Source organism: Mytilus californianus, unplaced genomic scaffold, assembly GCF_021869535.1.
Source record: "Mytilus californianus isolate M0D057914Y unplaced genomic scaffold, xbMytCali1.0.p SCAF_3, whole genome shotgun sequence".
NCBI lineage: Eukaryota > Metazoa > Mollusca > Bivalvia > Mytilida > Mytilidae > Mytilus > Mytilus californianus.
Window position 1 is genome coordinate 91,931,013 of NW_026262679.1, and position 20,378 is coordinate 91,951,390.

At 31.8% G+C, this 20,378-nt stretch overlaps 2 protein-coding genes across 6 annotated transcripts in view; both read left to right on the plus strand.

The window, feature by feature from the left end:
• LOC127735392 (dynactin subunit 1-like) overlaps positions 1-2,913 on the plus strand; it is a 69,641-nt gene extending 66,728 nt beyond the window's left edge. For all 5 annotated transcript variants that reach the window (XM_052245557.1, XM_052245556.1, XM_052245559.1 and 2 more), the window contains one exon: positions 927-2,913. In XM_052245557.1, the coding sequence (XP_052101517.1) occupies positions 927-1,061 (135 nt within the window). In that variant the 3' untranslated portion in view covers positions 1,062-2,913. The remainder of the gene's footprint in view (positions 1-926) is intronic.
• Positions 2,914-7,308: 4,395 nt separating this feature from the next.
• On the plus strand, positions 7,309-20,039 carry LOC127735406 (60S ribosomal protein L26-like). Its single transcript, XM_052245585.1, has 4 exons — positions 7,309-7,355; positions 8,755-8,936; positions 9,893-10,033; positions 19,896-20,039. The coding sequence occupies exons 2-4, from the start codon at positions 8,769-8,771 to the stop codon at positions 20,016-20,018; spliced, it is 432 nt and encodes a 143-aa protein (XP_052101545.1). The 5' UTR covers positions 7,309-7,355; positions 8,755-8,768; the 3' UTR covers positions 20,019-20,039.
• Positions 20,040-20,378: the final 339 nt, after the last annotated feature.

The following is a 20,378-nucleotide window of genomic DNA, read 5'->3' on the forward strand; positions in this document are numbered from 1 at the left end:
CATCTAAGTTGAATAGTTAAAATCGTCTGAAGGCCCCTTATTTGAGTTATTGCCCATCTGACCAATTTTTTGTGTTTTTGCCTACATGTATATATCTGAAAAACTATATTAGATAGATAGAAACTTAAATAGGCAAAAATGATCAGCAAGACAAGATCTACAAATAAGTCAACATGGTTTTAATCGTCTGATGACCCCTTATTGGAGTTGTTCTCTTTAATAACGATTTTTATCATTTTTTTTGCATTCTTGCCTACTATCTGAAAAACTGTATTAAATAGATAGAAACTTAAATAAGCAAAAATGATCAGCAAGACTAGATCAACAAAGGAGAGATTTTTGTCATGAATTCTATTCTAGTCCAAAGAGATAGAGAGTATCCATTGTTGAAGATGCACATAGACCTAGGTGAGCGCCAGAGTCTCTAGTTTTCTATTCTTCATTACACCAACCAAAATGCAACTCAATATCTCTGGGCATAAAAAATATATCAGAAAGACTATTGAAATTCAGAATGACAGAAAGTTGGAAGTACAGGATCAATTATGTCACGGCCACTAAGTAGATCAGTTATAAAAACCTGAACTACAATAGGAACAGTCATTCAAAACACTTGTTTTTTGCTATCGGATACAGCCAATTTTCATCTGCCGTTCTGAATGCCATTGCAAAACAATGGATTTTCCAATATTGAAAAGCAGACTTAAATCTGTGTTACATGTTGTATCTGCAGTACAGATAATCGGTAATATGGTATGAGTTTTATGTCAATTGTAACATATCTTCATTCAAGACAGTCAATACCATGAAACTTGACTAAACTGAATACAGAATAAACTCAAAATCTCTGTAATATAAATACTTCCGTCCCAGTGATATAGTTAAAATTTTCAGAATATATTAACAAATTATTATTATTTTTACAGATGCTGCATGAAAAGAGTGGTGATAGCATGTTAGTAGCAAAAATATGTATACCTGTGAAAGGTTGCCATGGAGAACGTGTACCCATACATGTGACATCAGATCAATTACAGAAAATACATTTATTGTTTACATGATTAGTGCTTTGTAATACATTTGTTTAATGATTTGTGAAACACTAATTTTCATCATCAATAAAGTTTGGAAAAAAATAATGTAAGCAAAGCATTTTGATTGGTCAAATGACCTTATCAATCCAATTTCAACCAATGGCATAATATTATTTTACCTTTGTTGTGGAAAAAATAAAATTACACATAGTCCTTTTGATTCTGAAACTGTGAATTGCTCATGAACACAGAATGTCTCAATAGTTTCATTATTTCGCAATACTTGAGATATAGACTAACAAAAATCTGTTTTAGTATTGAAATGTCTATGGTAATGAAAATTCTGCTACATTTTGGGGGATATAAAATGAAAATTCATTATAAATTGTTGATTTAGTTTAATAATACCTGGTTTTTTTTAATTCCAGAACTGATTAAGACTAATGTATGATTAAATATGAGTGAATTATGTTATTGAGTTATTGTGCTCATGTTTAAAGTAACTATGAAATGAATGAAAATTAGTGTTTTTTATATTTATATTTGTTTATTTATTATTACAATTATGTGGTTAAATTCATTGACATTTATAACAATATTAAGAAAATATGCTTGAATTAATAGTGCAATAAACATTATACATCTGCTAAATAGATAAAATCTTCTAGATTGGTTAGGGAGATGTAGAAATAAAATCTTCTTGTTTGGTTTTGGTATATGTAGGGATATTATTATACTTAAGTCACACCATATCCTAGATTTACTTTTGTTTTCATATCTGGAAACATTATTTAACATAAAACTTTTGTTTTTTACACATCCAAGATATGCTTTACTGCTTATGAAGATTCAAGTAAAAATTGGAAAATGATATACACCTTTTGTGCAATCATTAATATTTACCCCCAAAATAATATACAATCATGTGTTTGACCAACTACATTTTTTAAGGAAAGCCCAATAGATATAATGGATTGTGAATTATGTGAAATTTAAGTAAATTCCACAAAAAATGTTTTTTGTAATAAACCAGAAAAACAAAGTCCATTAGATATCCTTTTGTGGTAAGTTTTCAAGTTAATTTGAAAATAAAATTAATCTAGACTGTATCTATTTTACAAGACAAACAAGTATCAGTATAAGAATCAACACATATGGGAACTTTTTTGAGAGATTTGAAGACATCCAAATTTTCATCTGTCAGCTTTGATGCTTTTATAGAATAATGTTTTTCAAATTTTTTATTTTGCAATATGGTAAGCATTTAATGAAATTTCAGATTTCAGCTTAAGGTTTAGTCCATTTAATATTTCTAGAAATGGGTGAATTTATTTATAGAAGTAAGTTTTATTTTATTTTCAAATATTCACAAAATTTATTTGTCATTTATAAGTATCAGAATGGAATTACCACCTTCATGATATAAAAAAAATGGTACATTAAGGAAAGTAATGCACAATTACCTTATAGAAGGCAAAGAACACAAGTGCATTTTTTTATGACCATATTTAACATTTAAAATTATAATAACAAATTGTGTTCTTATATATATATTATGCTTTAAGAATTTTAAAAACATTTAGATAAACAGTATGATATACACTTCATCTATATAATTATTTCATCTGTTTTCTGAGTCATCAAGTGGACTTTAATCATTATTTTGTGAAATGAATGAAAATAAGATTATTTTCCTAAAGTCTTGCCACTTTGATAAGAAATTTAAAAATGTCAGTTGCTTTTCTTTAAATCAAATATAGTATTGTCAAAATTATTTATTGTGCATTGGTGATTACTCTATACTATCAAATGCAAACACATGCTTTAGTAAAAGTCAGTGCAAGTCAATGTTAAATCATCAATAAAATGTGAGAAATAACATACATGTAATTTCAATTATTTCTTTCTCCTTCATATTTAAAATTTGTCTTGTTATTTTGTTTGAAAAATAGAGCTCAGGTATCAGCAATGTAAATTGATTAAAAATTGTATTGCTACTGGTAAGATAATAGATATTACCAAGTAGCAATTAATTTTGAAAATGGAGGCCAATGGATATTTAGGAAATGAGAGCAGGCAAAAGAAAGTTTAACAACAGGAATAATTCAGGATATCACGTTCTTCACGTACGTAGATATCAAGTTATGTTAAAATCCTAGCCATATGAATTTTTTAATGTTTTTTTGTGGCCATTTAGAAAATGGAGGTTGATCATTTTAAACATTGATAATCAATACATGTAGCATATTACACTTATATCATGTATAGTTGAAATCTTAGCACAAAAAGATGATCTCAAAATTTGTGAATTCATAATTTTTTTTTCAATTTTCACCAAATAGTTATATGCATATCTACATAATGAGGCACAACAATGCAAAATTGTGTTCCAGTTCTACTCCTTTTTTTAGCTGACACTGTCCACATGGCCAGTGTGAGCTTTTGCCCTCACTTGGCATATGTCGTCATTTGTTGTTGTGTTAACTTTTACAAGGATCATCTCTGTAACAACTGGGTTAAATTTAACAAAACTTGTGACAATCATCATTGGGATATCTAGTTTCAAAAATGTTTCTGATGACCCCGCCTTGCCAACCAACATGGCCACCATTACTAAGAATGGAACATGGGGTAAAATGCAAGCTATGTCTATTATCTTAAAATCATTAGGATAGAGAACATCTGACAGGTCAAAAATGTTCAGAATGATGAGATCTACCTTTTGTCTATTACATAAAAAACTGTCAGACGACATCTTGTAGGAGTTATTGCCCTTAAATACAAATTTTTATCTTTGCCTACCATCTTGAAAATTATAATAGATTTACATAAACTTTATATAAAAATTTCAAAAATGATCAGCAAAACAAGAACTGTTAATAGGTCAGCATACATGTAGATGAATTTTGTAGGTAGTCTTTAAATGACAATCTTTTTTTACCTTTTTTTGTGTTTTGGGTAAAAACTATAGAAGATAGACAGAAACTAAAAATAATCAGCAATACAAGTTAAGAAAAAAGAGATTTTAGTCATGAATGATATTCTAGTCTACAATGTTGGAGAGTGTCCATTGATGAGATGCAAATTGACCTAGGTGAGTGACATGTTCTTTAGGGCCTCTAGTTGAGAATTTGTATTCACAAATTCCATTCTCCAAAATTTGTTTCACAAAAGTAATTTAGAATTGCATATTATACAGGTCTTAAACCAATCTTCCTTGCAATCCTAGCACAAAAATATATGTTCTCAACAATTTTTGATATATTAACAAAACTACAAGTTTTACCAAAAATCTCCTACCTATAATCTTGATCTTTTTTCAGCCTTCAAAAAGGTTCTTTACAAAGTTCACTCCTATTAAATGAAGTATGAGAGTGTAAGGAAAATCCACAACTGTTTATCCATCCATATGCCTAACATTTTGTACATCTATCCAGATTTGAGGTGTCCTACTTAAATATACACTTATAAATTATATTTAACAATTGCAATCTGCTAACACATTACAACACAGTGCAGCAGCTTAGGGCTGTAATAACTTTTTTATGTTTCATTATTTTAGTTATGGTTTAAATTTCAATCTATATCTCTAGTGGGCTAGTGGTCTAAGTAGTGCATCTTTTATGATCACTAGCTTGTCAACTCTTGAGGTCATGACTTGGAACCCTGTGGTGTGTTGGACACTGATCTTGATTGCCAGTTTCCTGCCAAAGGTCTGTGGTTCTCTCCAGGATCTTCAGCTTCCTCCATTGATAAAAATTGGCCGCCATGATATTGCCAAGGTAGCTGAAGGTGACATTTATCACCTACAAACAAATAAACACAAAAAATAGATGGATATCCCAGATACACATAGTTGAAAAACTGCTACAATTTTTTAAACAGATTTATTTCACAAGCTTTTAGGTTTTGGCAACATAACTTTGGTGACTTTGGTAATGTTTCTCAGCAATTCGTATGAAAGACACCAATAATTGGTAAAATATAGTTCTTGAGCTTTTGTATTGTACCGGAGACCACTATAACTGCATGGTTGCAGGTTGTACTGATGTAAATTTAACACTTGACAAGTTTGTCAGTTTTGTTTAGGGAGCTACCATTTGATTTTTATGGGGGGGGGGGGGGGGGGGGGGGGGGGGGGGGGGGGGGGGGGGGCTAGGATGAAAAATTTTGTCCTGCATTTTTATTTAGTTGTAATCTCTGTCCTGCCTTTTAATTTTTCACTCTATTCGGTCCTGCATTTTTTTTTATTAGTTTATCCTGACTTTTTTTACATAAATTGTCATCCTGCCTTTTTTTTTTTGCAAAATTGCTTGCCCTGCCTTTTTTTTTACTCAAAACTCCTGTCCTGCCTTTTTTTTCAAATTTCATCCTAGCCCCCCCCCCCTAAAAATCAAATGGTAGCTTCCTTAGCTTTGATTATGGACTTATTAATGAAGTTCATATTATGTTATACTATTGTCTGTATGTGCTTATTAAGTCCATTGTGAATCTTCTGAATGTCTGCAATCTGGCGGGTGCATAGTTAACTGGACTAATTTTTGTAGTACTGAGTTTGGAGAAATGGTTTGCAATTTACCTGGATTATGCAAAGGCTGATCTATCAGTCAAATTGTTCTTCCTGTCACTAATTAACATTCTTGGAAGTAAAGGGGTCGTATTGTAGGGGGAAAAAACAAGATGATAGGGGATAAAAAATAATGTTCGTCAAATGTTAAAGTTAATGCTGTGGATTCATTTATTTTCGTGGGTACCAATTTTTGTGGATTGAGGAAAACTTGTATTTTCGTTGATATTTGATTTCGTGGTTTTGCCAATGTCTACATACTGTAAGCTGTAGAATATTTGTAATTCATTGAACATTTAAATTCGTGGTTCACCTGTTCCCAGGAAACCCACGAAAATTGGTATCCAACGAATAATTATGAATTTACAGTACCTGTTTGTGGCCATTTTTTACAGTATCCTATCTCTTTTAAAGAAATTAAACATACATTTTTTCATGAATACCTTACAAAAAGCACTGCATTTATTTTTAAAAAGTAATGTTTTACTTTCATTGAAGAATTACTGATAAATGGTTACTTTAACCATTCCAGGACAAATGTGATTTATTAAAACAAGTGAGAAGGTTGATGGTAATGCTAAATGTTGGCATACAGCATTATTCCCAAAATATAAACTTGAAACAAAAGAATAGAATTGTACAGTAAGTAAGTTTACCAACTTTTGTCTAGATGTTGATGAATATAAGTTAGGATTACCTTCTTTGCCAGGGTACTGACCTACTCACCATAGTGTACTTGCACCTGGTCTGTAAGATTTTTTAATGATTGAACATGGAAAACCCCAATTTTGTGTGTATAGAAAAAGCTAAATGATAGAATGTCAAAATGAAATATGAGAAGATAGCTCTTATAATGTGCTTTTAAAAAATAATAATAATTGAGGTCACAGATCATGTCATATTGCTTCAAAACAAAATATGTCAATTTACTGTACATTCCATTATAAAATTAAAGGATTTGTGTTATCTCCCCTGTATGGCTATGTTGAAGAAAACAATTTAATTAAACAAAAATATTCTTGATTTGTAAAACATTTGTAAAAGTAACAGATAACACATAGTTTATACTTAGTTTAGCTGACAAGTCATAAAAATGAATTGCATTTTTCTCTAAAAAAATTCCATATTCCATTACAGATCTAGACTTGTTTTTTCCTGCTATTTTTCAATCCAAAATGCCAGAACACACCTGATCTGCCTTAACCACATGGGTAGTCAAGGTTGTTTTAACAAAAACACCCACATAGTAGTAGTAGTGTTTATGTGACAGTTGAAAACTAATAAGGTGACTGGCAAAAAAATAAAATGTTATTGTTGTTCAGTTATCAGTGGTCTGAAAAGTTGGGGAGTAAACTTCTGAAAGTAACAAGCAAATACAAAATAACAAACAAACAAACAAAAATTCTGTAGTCTTATAGTCTAGTATTTAATCAACGAATGTCCTCTATCATTTTCTACACTATTTGCAATAAAGTAAAAAAGGAAAAAGGAAGGGGGGGGGTGGTGTTGCTAAACATAACATCGTTTTTTTTTAAATATTTTAATTCTTTCACTTTGTTGATGTGACGAATGGGTCGCATAATATGTATTATTGAGTGCATGATTAATTTTCTTTTGCTATGGCCGATATCTGATTATCTGTCTTTAAAACAAAAAGGTTCGTGGTTGTAAACTGCGCAACACTGCACTATTTGGTTATTAGTAATCTCTTTACGACGGTAACTTCCTTTTCCGGTTTTGGCCATAACGTGAAGGTACAAAACATTTACCATAGACTGTAATCCTGCCCAATAACAACCGATAATTCATCATCTAGCAAAATTAAATAGCTCTATGGAATACTTAATAGATAGCCTTAACCCCCTGTGCATCAAATTGGATAAACCTCACACGCATCGTTCATGGTTTTGTATTTGTTTTTGTGGAATTACAATTGGAGAGACTGCAAAATTATTGACAACTTGCAGTTCACTTTTAGTTGAGCGGCTTTTTGTCACAATATACATGATATTTCACATGCCTTCTGTCCCATGCATTTGAAATTAATAAGTGACAACTCAGTTCCAACATTATTTGAGATCTGTTTAATTGAAATTTGAACTCGTTTTGAGTTGGGTGAATATAATTTTGTCATGACATGAGTTAGCCTGAAATTAGAAGTAAAGACTCAATGTTATACACAAATTCTCTGGAGTCCGACGGCCATTGTTGAATTTGCTTATGATGTAAAACCTCTCATCATACGCATAGAATTTGCTGAACCAGACGTTGGCACTAACAGTAACAACACGTTTTGCACTTTCTGTGAACGATTTGATTTTGATTTTTGGTGTTTTAACGCCACTTTTAAGCACCGCTTTTGGGCTATTTCGTGGCGGCCAGTTTTTATTGGTGGAGGAAGCCGGAGAAAACCACAGACCTTCGATAGGAAAACTGACAATCCTAGTCAATTAAGACTGGAGTCGAGTGCACCCGCACGAGCGGGGTTCGAACTCACAACCTCAGTGTTGACTGGCTAGTGATTACAGTAGTAACTACTTAGACCACTCGGCCACCGAGGCCCCTTCTGTGAACGAAAGACACAATGTACATGTATAGTTTTTAGCTGTTTCTGTATGTTGATTTTGGTTTCAATATTTTTTTTTTGTCAATATATAGATGAGTTTGCTTAGTTTGCTTTTCAAATACATATACATTTCTTTTTTTTTATTGAACAGTGAATGATAAAATATTCATTATTGAATTTAAACTGACCACACTTACAATGTATCCACAAGCCCAGGCATGTAAAATTATGATTAGGCCTGTAAGAATATCTGCTACAGGCTAATAGAATCTACAAAATTTTCCTTAAAAAAATGTCAGGACTTATAACAGATGCTCAATTTGTTATAATGCAGTTTAGAGGATCTGCTTACCCTTCTGGAGCACCTAAGATTACCCCAGCTTTTTGGTGGGGTTCATGTCGCTCAGTCTTTATTTTGTATATATCTTGTTTTTAATACTGGTGTTTTTTGGTTTTTTTTCTTATTTTTGCCTTGGCATTGTCATTTTATTTTCGACTAGGAGTTTGAATGTTCCTTTTTTATCTTTCACCTCTTTCTTAGAGGATAATGCTCTTTTAATTCATTATCTTAAATTTTGTGTTTTCAGATATAAAGGCCAAGATGAAGTTCAACAAAATGGTGTCGTCCTCTCGTAGGAAGAATAGAAAGCGCCATTTTAATGCACCATCCCATGTAAGGAGGAAGATCATGAGCTCTGCTCTATCAAAAGATTTGAGACAGAAATACAATGTCAGAAGTGTGCCTATTAGAAAGGATGATGAGGTTCAGGTAAAGTTCAACATTTATCAATCCTTTGCTTGCTAGGCAATGGAAGAGGTTCTGTAGGATATCAAAAACATTTTGTGTAACTAAAACTAAAAACTTTCCTATATTTTGATTTTCCTTATTTTGTCACTTAAAAATTAAAGGTGTCAAAAGTAATTATGGTGGGTAAATTTTTAAGATGTTCCCCTCATGTTACAATTATATTGTATGGTTGATATTAGGAAAGAGGGACAATAGATACATGTATCTGCACACAACAATATGTGATTGAAAAGTATTGCTGAGTGGACTGTATCAGACAAAATGCAGGTGTTATTTTATTTCCCCATCTGCTGCAGTGAGGGAAAAAATGAATCTTACAATCAAAGAAAATTAGAAATTTACACACAAAATGAAGTTAACTTTTTATGCCCCCGCCACTAGGTGAAGGGGGCATTAAGTGTTACCCTTGTCTGTCCCTATGTACATACGGATGGATGTCCCAAAATTGGTTTCCGTTCTTTAACTTTAGTTTGCCTCAACCAAATGTTATGAAACTTCTACACAATGCTTATTTCCATAAAACACAGATCAAGTCCTTAATACTTTAGAAAATTCAGTTGCACAAGTTTGTATGTACTCAAAATAAATTCAGTGTGTTTTTTATTAAAAAAAATAAGTTGTGAACCATAATCCTGACGCTAGAATCAAAATAGTGCAATGTTACATATTTTATATTTAAACAGCTCTAGACTTCCAATGCAACTTTTAAATTTATGGAGATCCTTACACTACATTTTTTAACCTCTTTTTAATGGTGTATACTGTACTGGTATTTAAATATTTTTTGCTAATTTCATGTGATGACATTAATTTTACTGTTAATTTCTTTTTGTGTAAAAACTGTCAACTTCTGAAATAATGACAGTCATAATTATTGCTACCTTTTCATAATGTATATATATTTTATTACTACATAGGTTGTCCGAGGTCACTATAAAGGACAGCAAGTTGGCAAAGTTGTTCAAGTATACAGAAAGAAGTTTGTGATATACATTGAAAGAATCCAGAGGGAAAAAGCCAATGGAGCATCTGTTCATGTTGGAATTGACCCATCAAAGGTAATAAAGGTTTACAAATGCACAAAATAATAAACTTAAATGAGTTGAAATTTAAAAAGGATATAACTGCTGTTGAAGACATTATGCTTTTACTGCAAGTAAGAAGCTGGGTCTACTGCATGTTTGATTAAGTCTGATATTGCAGAAATATCTCAAATGATGACCTTTTATATTAAAGACATTAAGAGTTGACATTGAAATGACAATGCTAAGGGTATTGTAAACAAGATTGGAAAATAAAACAGATTTATGCAATGGCCAATCAGAACATCTCAGGTGCTTAAGGAATATGCATATCTTCGATATCATGGGTTGCCTGTTACACACAGGAATATTGTTTATTAATAAAGTTTAAGACAGAATCAACAGAATACTCAATGCATGTGTTTAGCACCAGGGTTCAATCATTGTGGTTCTACTCTGTAGTTATACATGCTATATCAAGTTTTGTAAACCCTCCTGTTTATATTTTTTATATGTAGATGGGTTCCTTACAGTCAAATACAAGATATTCAGTAATTAGTAATGCACTACTGCATAAAATAACCTAGGTATACACATGGTACAGCATATAAGTAACTGTTGTCTTTATGGGCTAGTAAAAACTTCATTGGTTCCCTGTACAAATTGGGTACTAGTATACTTTCGGTGTTGACCTGAATATGCATGAAATATTTGCCACAGGACATAAAGCAAACAAAAAACAATCAACTCAAGTTTAGTGTTTAAGTTGGAATAGAGCTACATGTATTAAAGAAAGTAAAAGTCAGTTTGATGGATGATTGTATTTTTAATGTTCACTAGAAAGCTAATACTCATGTATATCAAACTGTAACCATAAATTGACTGCATTTTGGCAATTTCCAAATTGTTGCGCTTACAGTATATATGGAGCATATTCACAAAGATTAACAAGACATTATACTAACTTCCAACACTAAACTTATTTTATAACAATTTTAAATGTCAAAAAATTTTGAACACTCAATATTCTGTTTCTGGATCTTATTTGTAGTGGTCGTAAAAATTATGTAGACTTGCATTCTTTGATATTATTTGACCAACTGTTTTGATGTACTGTTAAATCTAACTTTTTAATGTGATTTGGAAAAAAATTCTAGGCCTATAAGAATGTCATCTGTTTATTGTCTGGTAGGCTTAGTTTAGGTTACCATCTGGCGTAATTGAAATACACAATCCAACGAAAAAGCAAAACATGCCAATAGGTTACTAGGACATGACTAGGTACCAAATTTTCATGGCTTGTATGCAGACTTAAGTAAAACCACAAAAATTAATAAATCCACAGTATACATGTACGTTAACCAATTAATGCAACAACAGCCCTGCTGTACGGATATCTTTTATTCAGGTTGGAGAATTGTCCTTCTTGTCTTTCTAAGCCTTCCCAAACTGGAAATAATCCAAATTAATCAAACTTAAAGAGAAATAACAAAGTCTGTTATCTGCGATGTTATAATGTAACACAAAAATGGATAATTTTACAAGGGAATTCATATGCATGTGTTTAGCACCAGGGTTTAATCCTTGTGGTTTTACTCTGTAGTTATACATGCTATATCAAGTTTTGTTAACCCTCCTGTCTATATTTTACGTATTTAGATGGGTTCCTTGAGTCAAATACATGTAAACATTGCATTTGTTAAAAAAAAAAATTGATTAAATTACAGTAAGATCTGCCCATGCATTTGCCTTAATTCAGCTGTCAGCTTCCTCAACAGTCAATGTAAATCCCAAATCTTTACTCTGTATTTTTATATGCCTGTTGAAGGCTGGAGATATTATGGGATACTAATGTCAGCCCGTCAACACTTCACAAGATATCTTAAATTTGCTCTAACCAAATATCATGTAATTTTAACAAAACACTAGGATTGATGGAAGAAAGCCCTCTTTCATTTTAAAAAAAAAATCTGTTTTTTTCTCACAAATTTAAATGTCCAATGAAGTAAAATTTCTCATTGGCTTGTATCAGTTTAGCTGGCTAAACAGCAAAATAAAATATCCACAAAAATTGGTTCCCACAATTATAATGAATCCACAGTATACTCTTACCAAAACCTGCAACAAGAAGCCTGCTGTAAGAATATAATTTATTCTGGTTCTGGAGAATTGTTAGTCTAATTGTCTTTCGGTGTCCTCCCAAACTGGAAATAAGCCATATTGATATTAAAACTTAAAGAAAAAACATAAAGTCTGTTATCTGCAATGACTAATACACACAGTAAACAATTTTACCATTGAAATTTAATGCATGTGTTTAGCACCAGGGTTTAATCCTTGTGGTTTTACTCTGTAGTTATACATGCTATATCAAGTTTTGTTAACCCTCCTGTCTATATTTTACGTATTTAGATGGGTTCCTTGAGTCAAATACATGTAAACATTGCATTTGTTAAAAAAAAAATTGATTAAATTACAGTAAGATCTGCCCATGCATTTGCCTTAATTCAGCTGTCAGCTTCCTCAACAGTCAATGTGAATCCCAAATCTTTACTCTGTATTTTTATATGCCTGTTGAAGGCTGGAGATATTATGGGATACTAATGTCAGTCCGTCAACACTTCACAAGATATCTTAAATTTGCTCTAACCAAATATCATGTAATTTTAACAAAACACTAGGATTGATGGAAGAAAGCCCTCTTTCATTTTAAAAAAAAATCTGTTTTTTTCTCACAAATTTAAATGTCCAATGAAGTAAAATTTCTCATTGGCTTGTATCAGTTTAGCTGGCTAAACAGCAAAATAAAATATCCACAAAAATTGGTTCCCACAATTATAATGAATCCACAGTATACTCTTACCAAAACCTGCAACAAGAAGCCTGCTGTAAGAATATAATTTATTCTGGTTCTGGAGAATTGTTTGTCTAATTGTCTTTCCGTGTCCTCCCAAACTGGAAATAAGCCATATTGATATTAAAACTTAAAGAAAGAACATAAAGTCTGTTATCTGCAATGACTAATACACACAGTAAACAATTTTACCATTGAAATTTAATGCATGTGTTTAGCACCAGGGTTTAATCCTTGTGGTTTTACTCTGTAGTTATACATGCTATATCAAGTTTTGTTAACCCTCCTGTCTATATTTTATGTATTTAGATGGGTTCCTTGAATCATGTACATTTAATTATTGCATTTGTCATATTTTTGTCTCGCCTGTAATGAAAGTCTCAGAAAGCGAGACACAGGGATTGCTTTGACAGCGATGGCATCAACAAGTGTTAAGTTTTCTGCTTAAGTTAGTTTGATCGAAACAACTTGTGTTAGATCATTGATGTTTAATATAAATAAGCATTACTATCAGTTTGATGACTATTTTGAGGCCCTGCCCCCAAGGTCATGGTCCAGTGACTTTATAAATTAATTATCAATTTTCAATGTTTAAGTTTTCTGCTTAAGTCAGTTTGATAAGAACTTCATGTGATAGATCAATGATATTTTGTATAAAGTTACATTACTGTCTGTACATCTCATTTTGAGGCCCTGTCCCCTAGTACATGGTCCAGTGACAGAATCAATAAGCAATGTTGCTGTCCATCAGATTGTCTTTTTCTGAATTTTATGCCGATAGATGAGACATATCTCTGTGTCAACAGTTTATTTTAATTGAATCCCAAATCTTTTCTCTATTTTTATGTACCGGTTGAAGGTTGGACGTATTATAGGATACCCATGTCAGTCTGTCAACACTTCGCACTACATCTCAAATTTGCTTTAACCAATTATCATGTAATTTAAACACAATGTGAGGATTGATGGACGGAAGTCACCATTGTTTTTATTGGTGTTTAACTTTGAATTTTAAATTTTTTACATAACATGCACTTATAATCTAGTATGCCTGGATTGATTTAAAGAAGCTCCCTTTCTATTTAAAAAAACTTTTCCCTTTGTTGTTCTAGAGTTACGGAACTTTAATTGTCAGATTTAAGTAAATTTTTACATGTTGCTCTATAACTTGAGTTTTGCACGGATTGGTTTACTGGAAATTGGGGAACATAACAAACCCTTGGATTTAAAAAAAATAAAATCGATATTTCATTCCAGAGTTTTGGGACTTTGACTCTCTGATAAATAAAAGGCATTTTTATGCCCAAGCCATAGCGGAGGGGGCATTAAGTTTAACCTTTGTTCGTCTGTACGTCAAGAAATTGGTTTCCGTTCTGTAACTTTAGTTTGCCTCAACCAAATGTTATGAATCTTATACACAATGCTTATTACCACAAAACACAGATCAAGTTTAAATTTTGGTGGCGTCACTTTTACCATTCTAGAGTAATGTGCCTTTACAAATGAAAAAATTGCTGAATTTTTCATTTCCGTTTTCTAACTCAAGTTTGCCTCAACCAAATGTTATGAAACTTACACACAATGCTTATTACCACAAAACACAGATCGAGTGTGAATTTCGGTGACGTCACTTTTATCATTCTAGAGTTATGCCCCTTTACAAATGGAAAAATTGCTGAATTTTTCGTTTCCGTTTTCTTACTTAAGTTTGCCTCAACCAAATGTTATGAAACTTATACACAATACTTATTACCACAAAACTCAGATCAAGTACAAATTTGGGTAGCGTCACTTTTACCGTTCTTGATTATGTCCCTTTATAATGTTATATATGCAAGCGGGGGCATCATCTGTGTCCCATGGACACATTCCCCATTTATTTTTAGATGACTTGCACTAGCTCTAGTATGCTTTTATCAAATTACAACAAACTTGATACTGTTGTTATTTGGGATTGATGAACATGCATGTAGACTCTCTTGATTTTGAAAATTTTGTGGTTTGTCATTCCAGAGTTATGGGACTTTATCAGTCATTTTTGTCAAAATATTTTTTGCCCCTAAGGGTATCCTCATGTTTTTCTACCGAGCCATTTCGTTTGCTTCTGATTAAACACCCAAGTATCCCATTTTTTCTTGCATCAATTTAAATATGTTCAATACAGATGTATCTTTTGCTCCTGGCATAGCTGTTAATTTGACTCATAGTTAAAAGCTTAAAACACTGTTTAAACTTGTAAATGTTATGAAGTGATATATCATTCCCCTTAGAAAACTTGGTACATTTTTATTTTCACATTTCCAGTTTTTGAATTTTAATTGATTTTTATACGACCGCAAAAAAAAATTTGTGGTCGTATATTGGTATGACGTTGGCGTCGTTGTCGTCCGAAGACACATTGGTTTTCGCACTCTAACTTTAGTTTAAGTGAATGGATCTCTATGAAATTTTACCACAAGGTTCAATACCACAAAAGGAAGGTTGGGATTGATTTTGGGGGTTATGGTACCAACAGTAAAGGAATTAGGGGACAAAAATAAGCATTTTTGTAACTCCCAGACATAACTTGTGTGTTAATTAGTGTATGGATCTCTCTGACATTGTACCACAGTATCACAAAAGGAATGCTGGGATTGATTTTGGGGGTAATTGCCTCAAAATTTTAGGAATTAGGGGCCAAAAAAGGGGCAAATAACAAGCATTTTTCTAGTTTCATGACAATAACTTGTGTGTAAGTGTATGGATCTTTCTGAAATTGTACTACAAGGTTCCATATCACAAAGGGAAAGCTGGAATTGAGTTTGGGGGTAATTGCCGAAACGTTTAGGAATTGGGGGCCAAAAATAATTATTTTTCTAGTTTCCAGACAATAACTTGTGTTCAAGTGTATGGATCTCTCTGAAATTGTTCTGCAAGGTACCATACCACAAAGGGAAGGCTGGGATTGATGATGGGGGTAATTGCCTCAATATTTTAGATTTTAGGGACCAAAAAGGGGCAAAAAACAAGCATTTTTCTAGTTTCAGGACAATAATTTGTGTGTAAGTGTATGGATCTTTCTGAAATTGTACTACAAGGTTCCATATCACAAAGGGAAAGCTGGGTTTGAGTTTGGGGGTAATTGCCCTAAACGTTTAGGAATTTGGGGCCAAATAACACATTTTTCTAGTTTCCAGACAATAACTTGTGTTCAAGTGTATGGATCTCTCTGAAATTGTACTGCAAGGTACCATACCACAAAGGGAAGGCTGGGATTGAGTTTGGGTGTGATGAATCATAAGGGGGTTCAAAAAATTTGGGGGGGGGGAGATTTTTTTTTTTTATCCTATTTATCTTTTAAAATTTTCCATTTTAAGTTGGTTATTTCTGATTTATATTTAAAAGCAAATAATAATGATATGGTAGGAGATACACACCAAACAGGATGTGTAAATTATTATATAATAAGTATTGTGCAATGGGTGCAATCAACAGTTTTTTTCTATGACGTCATATTTTAAGGGACCATGCCTAAGTGACCCTTAGTGGTGGAATGGTTAATAAAGATACTTGTATAAAACTAGATATTACTGGAATCAGAATTTTCTCTAGTTTATATTGAAATAAAAATATACTGTACTTTTAATATAGTAAAAAAGTTCTATCCAGAGAAAATGGGGAAAAAGTTGCCTAATCTGAACATAAAAAACCTGAAATCAGGTCATGTGCATACCCATGTAAACATGATACAGGCACATTTCCCATAATCAAAACTGTATGAAATTCATAGGTTTTTACCTGGCCTTTAATAAAAATCTTGTTTCAGGGTACGGTTTCCTGCTTCGAAAAGAGCTACAGTGGCTGCAAATAAGTTTTCAATTTTAACTGCCAAAAAAACAGGATGTTTACAGTGTTGTCTCCCCTCAAAACATGAATATTTAATCTAATTTTTAAAATTATTTTAATCATTCAACCTGTTTAATTTGAAAGCTAATTAACTAATTTTTACAATCGAATACAAAAAACATGATACTTTTTCACCAATTATATGAATAAAAAGGGATTTCCCTCCATGGTTATTTTTAGTCGGGGAATAACCCCTAGTTTTTTATACGAAACTGTTTATAGCACCCTTAAGCAAAACTTTGTATGCGATATATAAAAAATTCTCTACTTTTCTGAATCTGTACATTATATCGATTAAAATGATGTCTTACTTTAAGGATTGCGACCATCGATAGTGAAACTACGGCTCATTTTTTATGTCGCATAGTATTGGCATATTGGCCAGTGGCAAATAGTTAAACTGGCATATTCCAAACATTTCCTGTATCACATTTTCATCAGTTATACAAAGAAAAAAAATCATAAAATTGGGTTTCTATTGAATAAATAGAATAAAAACTATGAAATAAACATAAATAAAGTTACTTTAAACATATTTTGTCCCTAGTATTATATGAACTAAGGTGTAGCTGAGTTGAGAAAAATATTGAAATAGTGTATTTCTTAGGAACGGCACTTGTAGCTATTTGACTATAAAAAGTACCAAATATATAATATAATGAATAAAAATGTATGTTACACTGATCAGTAGTAAAGGTCAAAGTAGAAAAAATCTCAATTTTCATGTGCAACTTTTGGTTCCAAATATATGAGAGAATGAATAAAAATATTATGACGTCGCAAAAAGATGAAAAAACTTCAAAATTTGCACACAGTCTGGTTTTCTTATATCTGGTTGCTATGTACAAATCTGTAATATTTGCATTAAATATACCAAACTGATGCTTTTAAATTAATGTATGCATGCCATATGATATTTTTCAGAATTGTTTTACTCCATTCAGTAACACATTTCTATGCTAAAACCTCACTATATTATATGTTTGACCCTTTAAGGGTGCAATCAACAGTTTTTTTCTATGACGTCATATTTTAAGGGACCATGCCTAAGTGACCCTTAGTGGTGGAATGGTTAATAAAGATACTTGTATAAAACTAGATATTACTGGAATCAGAATTTTCTCTAGTTTATATTGAAATAAAAATATACTGTACTTTTAATATAGTAAAAAAGTTCTATCCAGAGAAAATGGGGAAAAAGTTGCCTAATCTGAACATAAAAAACCTGAAATCAGGTCATGTGCATACCCATGTAAACATGATACAGGCACATTTCCCATAATCAAAACTGTATGAAATTCATAGGTTTTTACCTGGCCTTTAATAAAAATCTTGTTTCAGGGTACGGTTTCCTGCTTCGAAAAGAGCTACAGTGGCTGCAAATAAGTTTTCAATTTTAACTGCCAAAAAAACAGGATGTTTACAGTGTTGTCTCCCCTCAAAACATGAATATTTAATCTAATTTTTAAAATTATTTTAATCATTCAACCTGTTTAATTTGAAAGCTAATTAACTAATTTTTACAATCGAATACAAAAAACATGATACTTTTTCACCAATTATATGAATAAAAAGGGATTTCCCTCCATGGTTATTTTTAGTCGGGGAATAACCCCTAGTTTTTTATACGAAACTGTTTATAGCACCCAATAGCAAGAAATTTTCAATTGCACAGTATTGCACAATAGCAAGAAATCTTCAGTTGCATAGTATTGCGCAATAGCAAGAAATTGTCAATTGTACAGTATTGCACAATAGCAAGAAATATTTAATTGCACAGTATTATGCAAATGAAGATACTTCGTATAAATTGCTTATTTCTTGACCAATTTCAATGGGGTTTTATTCTTGAATTCTTGGTGTTCTTTAATATGCTGAATCTAACCGTGTATTTAGTTTTTGGATTTTGGGCCAAGTTTTTAAATTGTTCCACATTGAGGTCCAAAGGGTCCAAAATTAAACTTTGTTTGATTTCATCAAAAATTGAATTATTGGGGTTCTTTGATTTGCCGAATCTAACTGTGTATTTAGATTCTTAATTTTTGGTTCCGTTTTCAAATTGGTCTACATTAAGGTCCAAAGGGTCCAGAATTAAACTTAGTTTGATTTTAACAAAAATTGAATTCTTAGGGTTCTTTGATATGCTGAATCTAAACATGTATTTAGATTTTTGATTATGGGCCCAGTTTTCAAGTTGGTCCAAATCGGGGTCCAAACTTTGTTTGATTTCAACAAAAATTGAATATATGGGGTTCTTTGATATGCTGAATCTAACCATGTATTTAGATTTTTGATTTTTGGGCCCCTTTATGAACTTTGTCCACATTGAGATCGAAAGGGTCCAAAATTAAACTTTGTTTGATTTCATCAAAAATTGAATTCTTGGGGTTCTTTGATATGCTGAATCTAACCATGTATTTAGATTTTGGATATTGGACCAAAATAGGTAAATTAAAAAAATTTAAGTTCTTAGACCACATTCATTCTGTGTCAGAAACCTATGCTGTGTCAAATATTTAATCACAATCCAAATGCAAAGCTGTATCAAGCTTGAATGTTGTGTCCATACTTGCCCCAACTGTTCAGGGTTCGACCTCTGCGGTCGTATCAAGCTGCGCCCTGCAGAGCATTTTATTAATTGTGTGTTAAAACTTCAGATATAAATTATATTCATTGTTATTAAAAATAAGTTTAACTATATTCCAATTAGGAATGTTATTTAAGAGGTCACTTCTGGTTTTCCCTATGAGAGACTGACTTAAAGTGATTAACTGTATGTTTAAAGTAAGATTCCTTTCAGAAATTTCAGTAATCATTATGAAATAAAATATAAATTTATACTTATTTTTGATGGGTTAGTATATGCACCTATCATAATCCAGTGATTCTGGTAAAAAATATACTTGTATTTTCAATGTATCTTATTATTGATTTTGTTTACTGAATGCATGTATTTAGCACCAGAATTCTGTCTAGGTGACTTCATTCTGCAGTTATACGTGCTATAATAAATTTTGTTAACCCTCCTGTCTATATAAATTATATTTTAGCCAGGTTCCTTGATTCAAATACATTATTTTTTTTGGCATTCATAAAACATCATTTGTTAAAATAAAATATAATTTTACTTTAACCAAATTGTGCATTAATATTTTGTAGGTAGTAATAGTCAAATTAAAGATTGATAAAGATAGGAAAAGGATTCTGGAACGTAAAGCTAGGTCCAGACAAGTCGCTGACAAAGGCAAACACACAGAAGAAACTATTATGGAAACTTCATAAACTATTAAATATCATGGGAAATATTGTGTTTCATTTCATGTGTCATATATATACCTTACCAGAAATACTTTCATTTATAGTTCCTAATGCTGGTTTGAACTTTCTTTGAAAGAAACCTGTTTTCTCTACACCATAGACTAAATGACTTAGAAGATGGCAACTATAGGTCACTGCATGGCTTTCAACAATGAGCAAAATCCATATTGCATAGCAAAACGTAAAAAACTCTGAAATGGCAAATGTAAAACTAGAAAACTAATGTCTGATTTATGTACAAATCAAGAAATTAAAAACAAATATGAAATACAGCTTCAATTGACAGCCACAGAATTGCAGGATCCTGACCTGAGACAGGCACAT

What these genes read in the sequence shown, in the direction of transcription:
- LOC127735406 (XM_052245585.1), top strand. Translation starts at nt 8,769, where the DNA reads ATGAAGTTCAACAAAATGGTGTCGTCCTCTCGTAGGAAGAATAGAAAG. An exon ending in GAAAGGATGATGAGGTTCAG is followed by an intron (nt 8,937 to 9,892) that starts GTAAAGTTCAAC and finishes ATTACTACATAG; the next exon opens with GTTGTCCGAGGTCACTATAA. An exon ending in TTGGAATTGACCCATCAAAG is followed by an intron (nt 10,034 to 19,895) that starts GTAATAAAGGTT and finishes AATATTTTGTAG; the next exon opens with GTAGTAATAGTCAAATTAAA.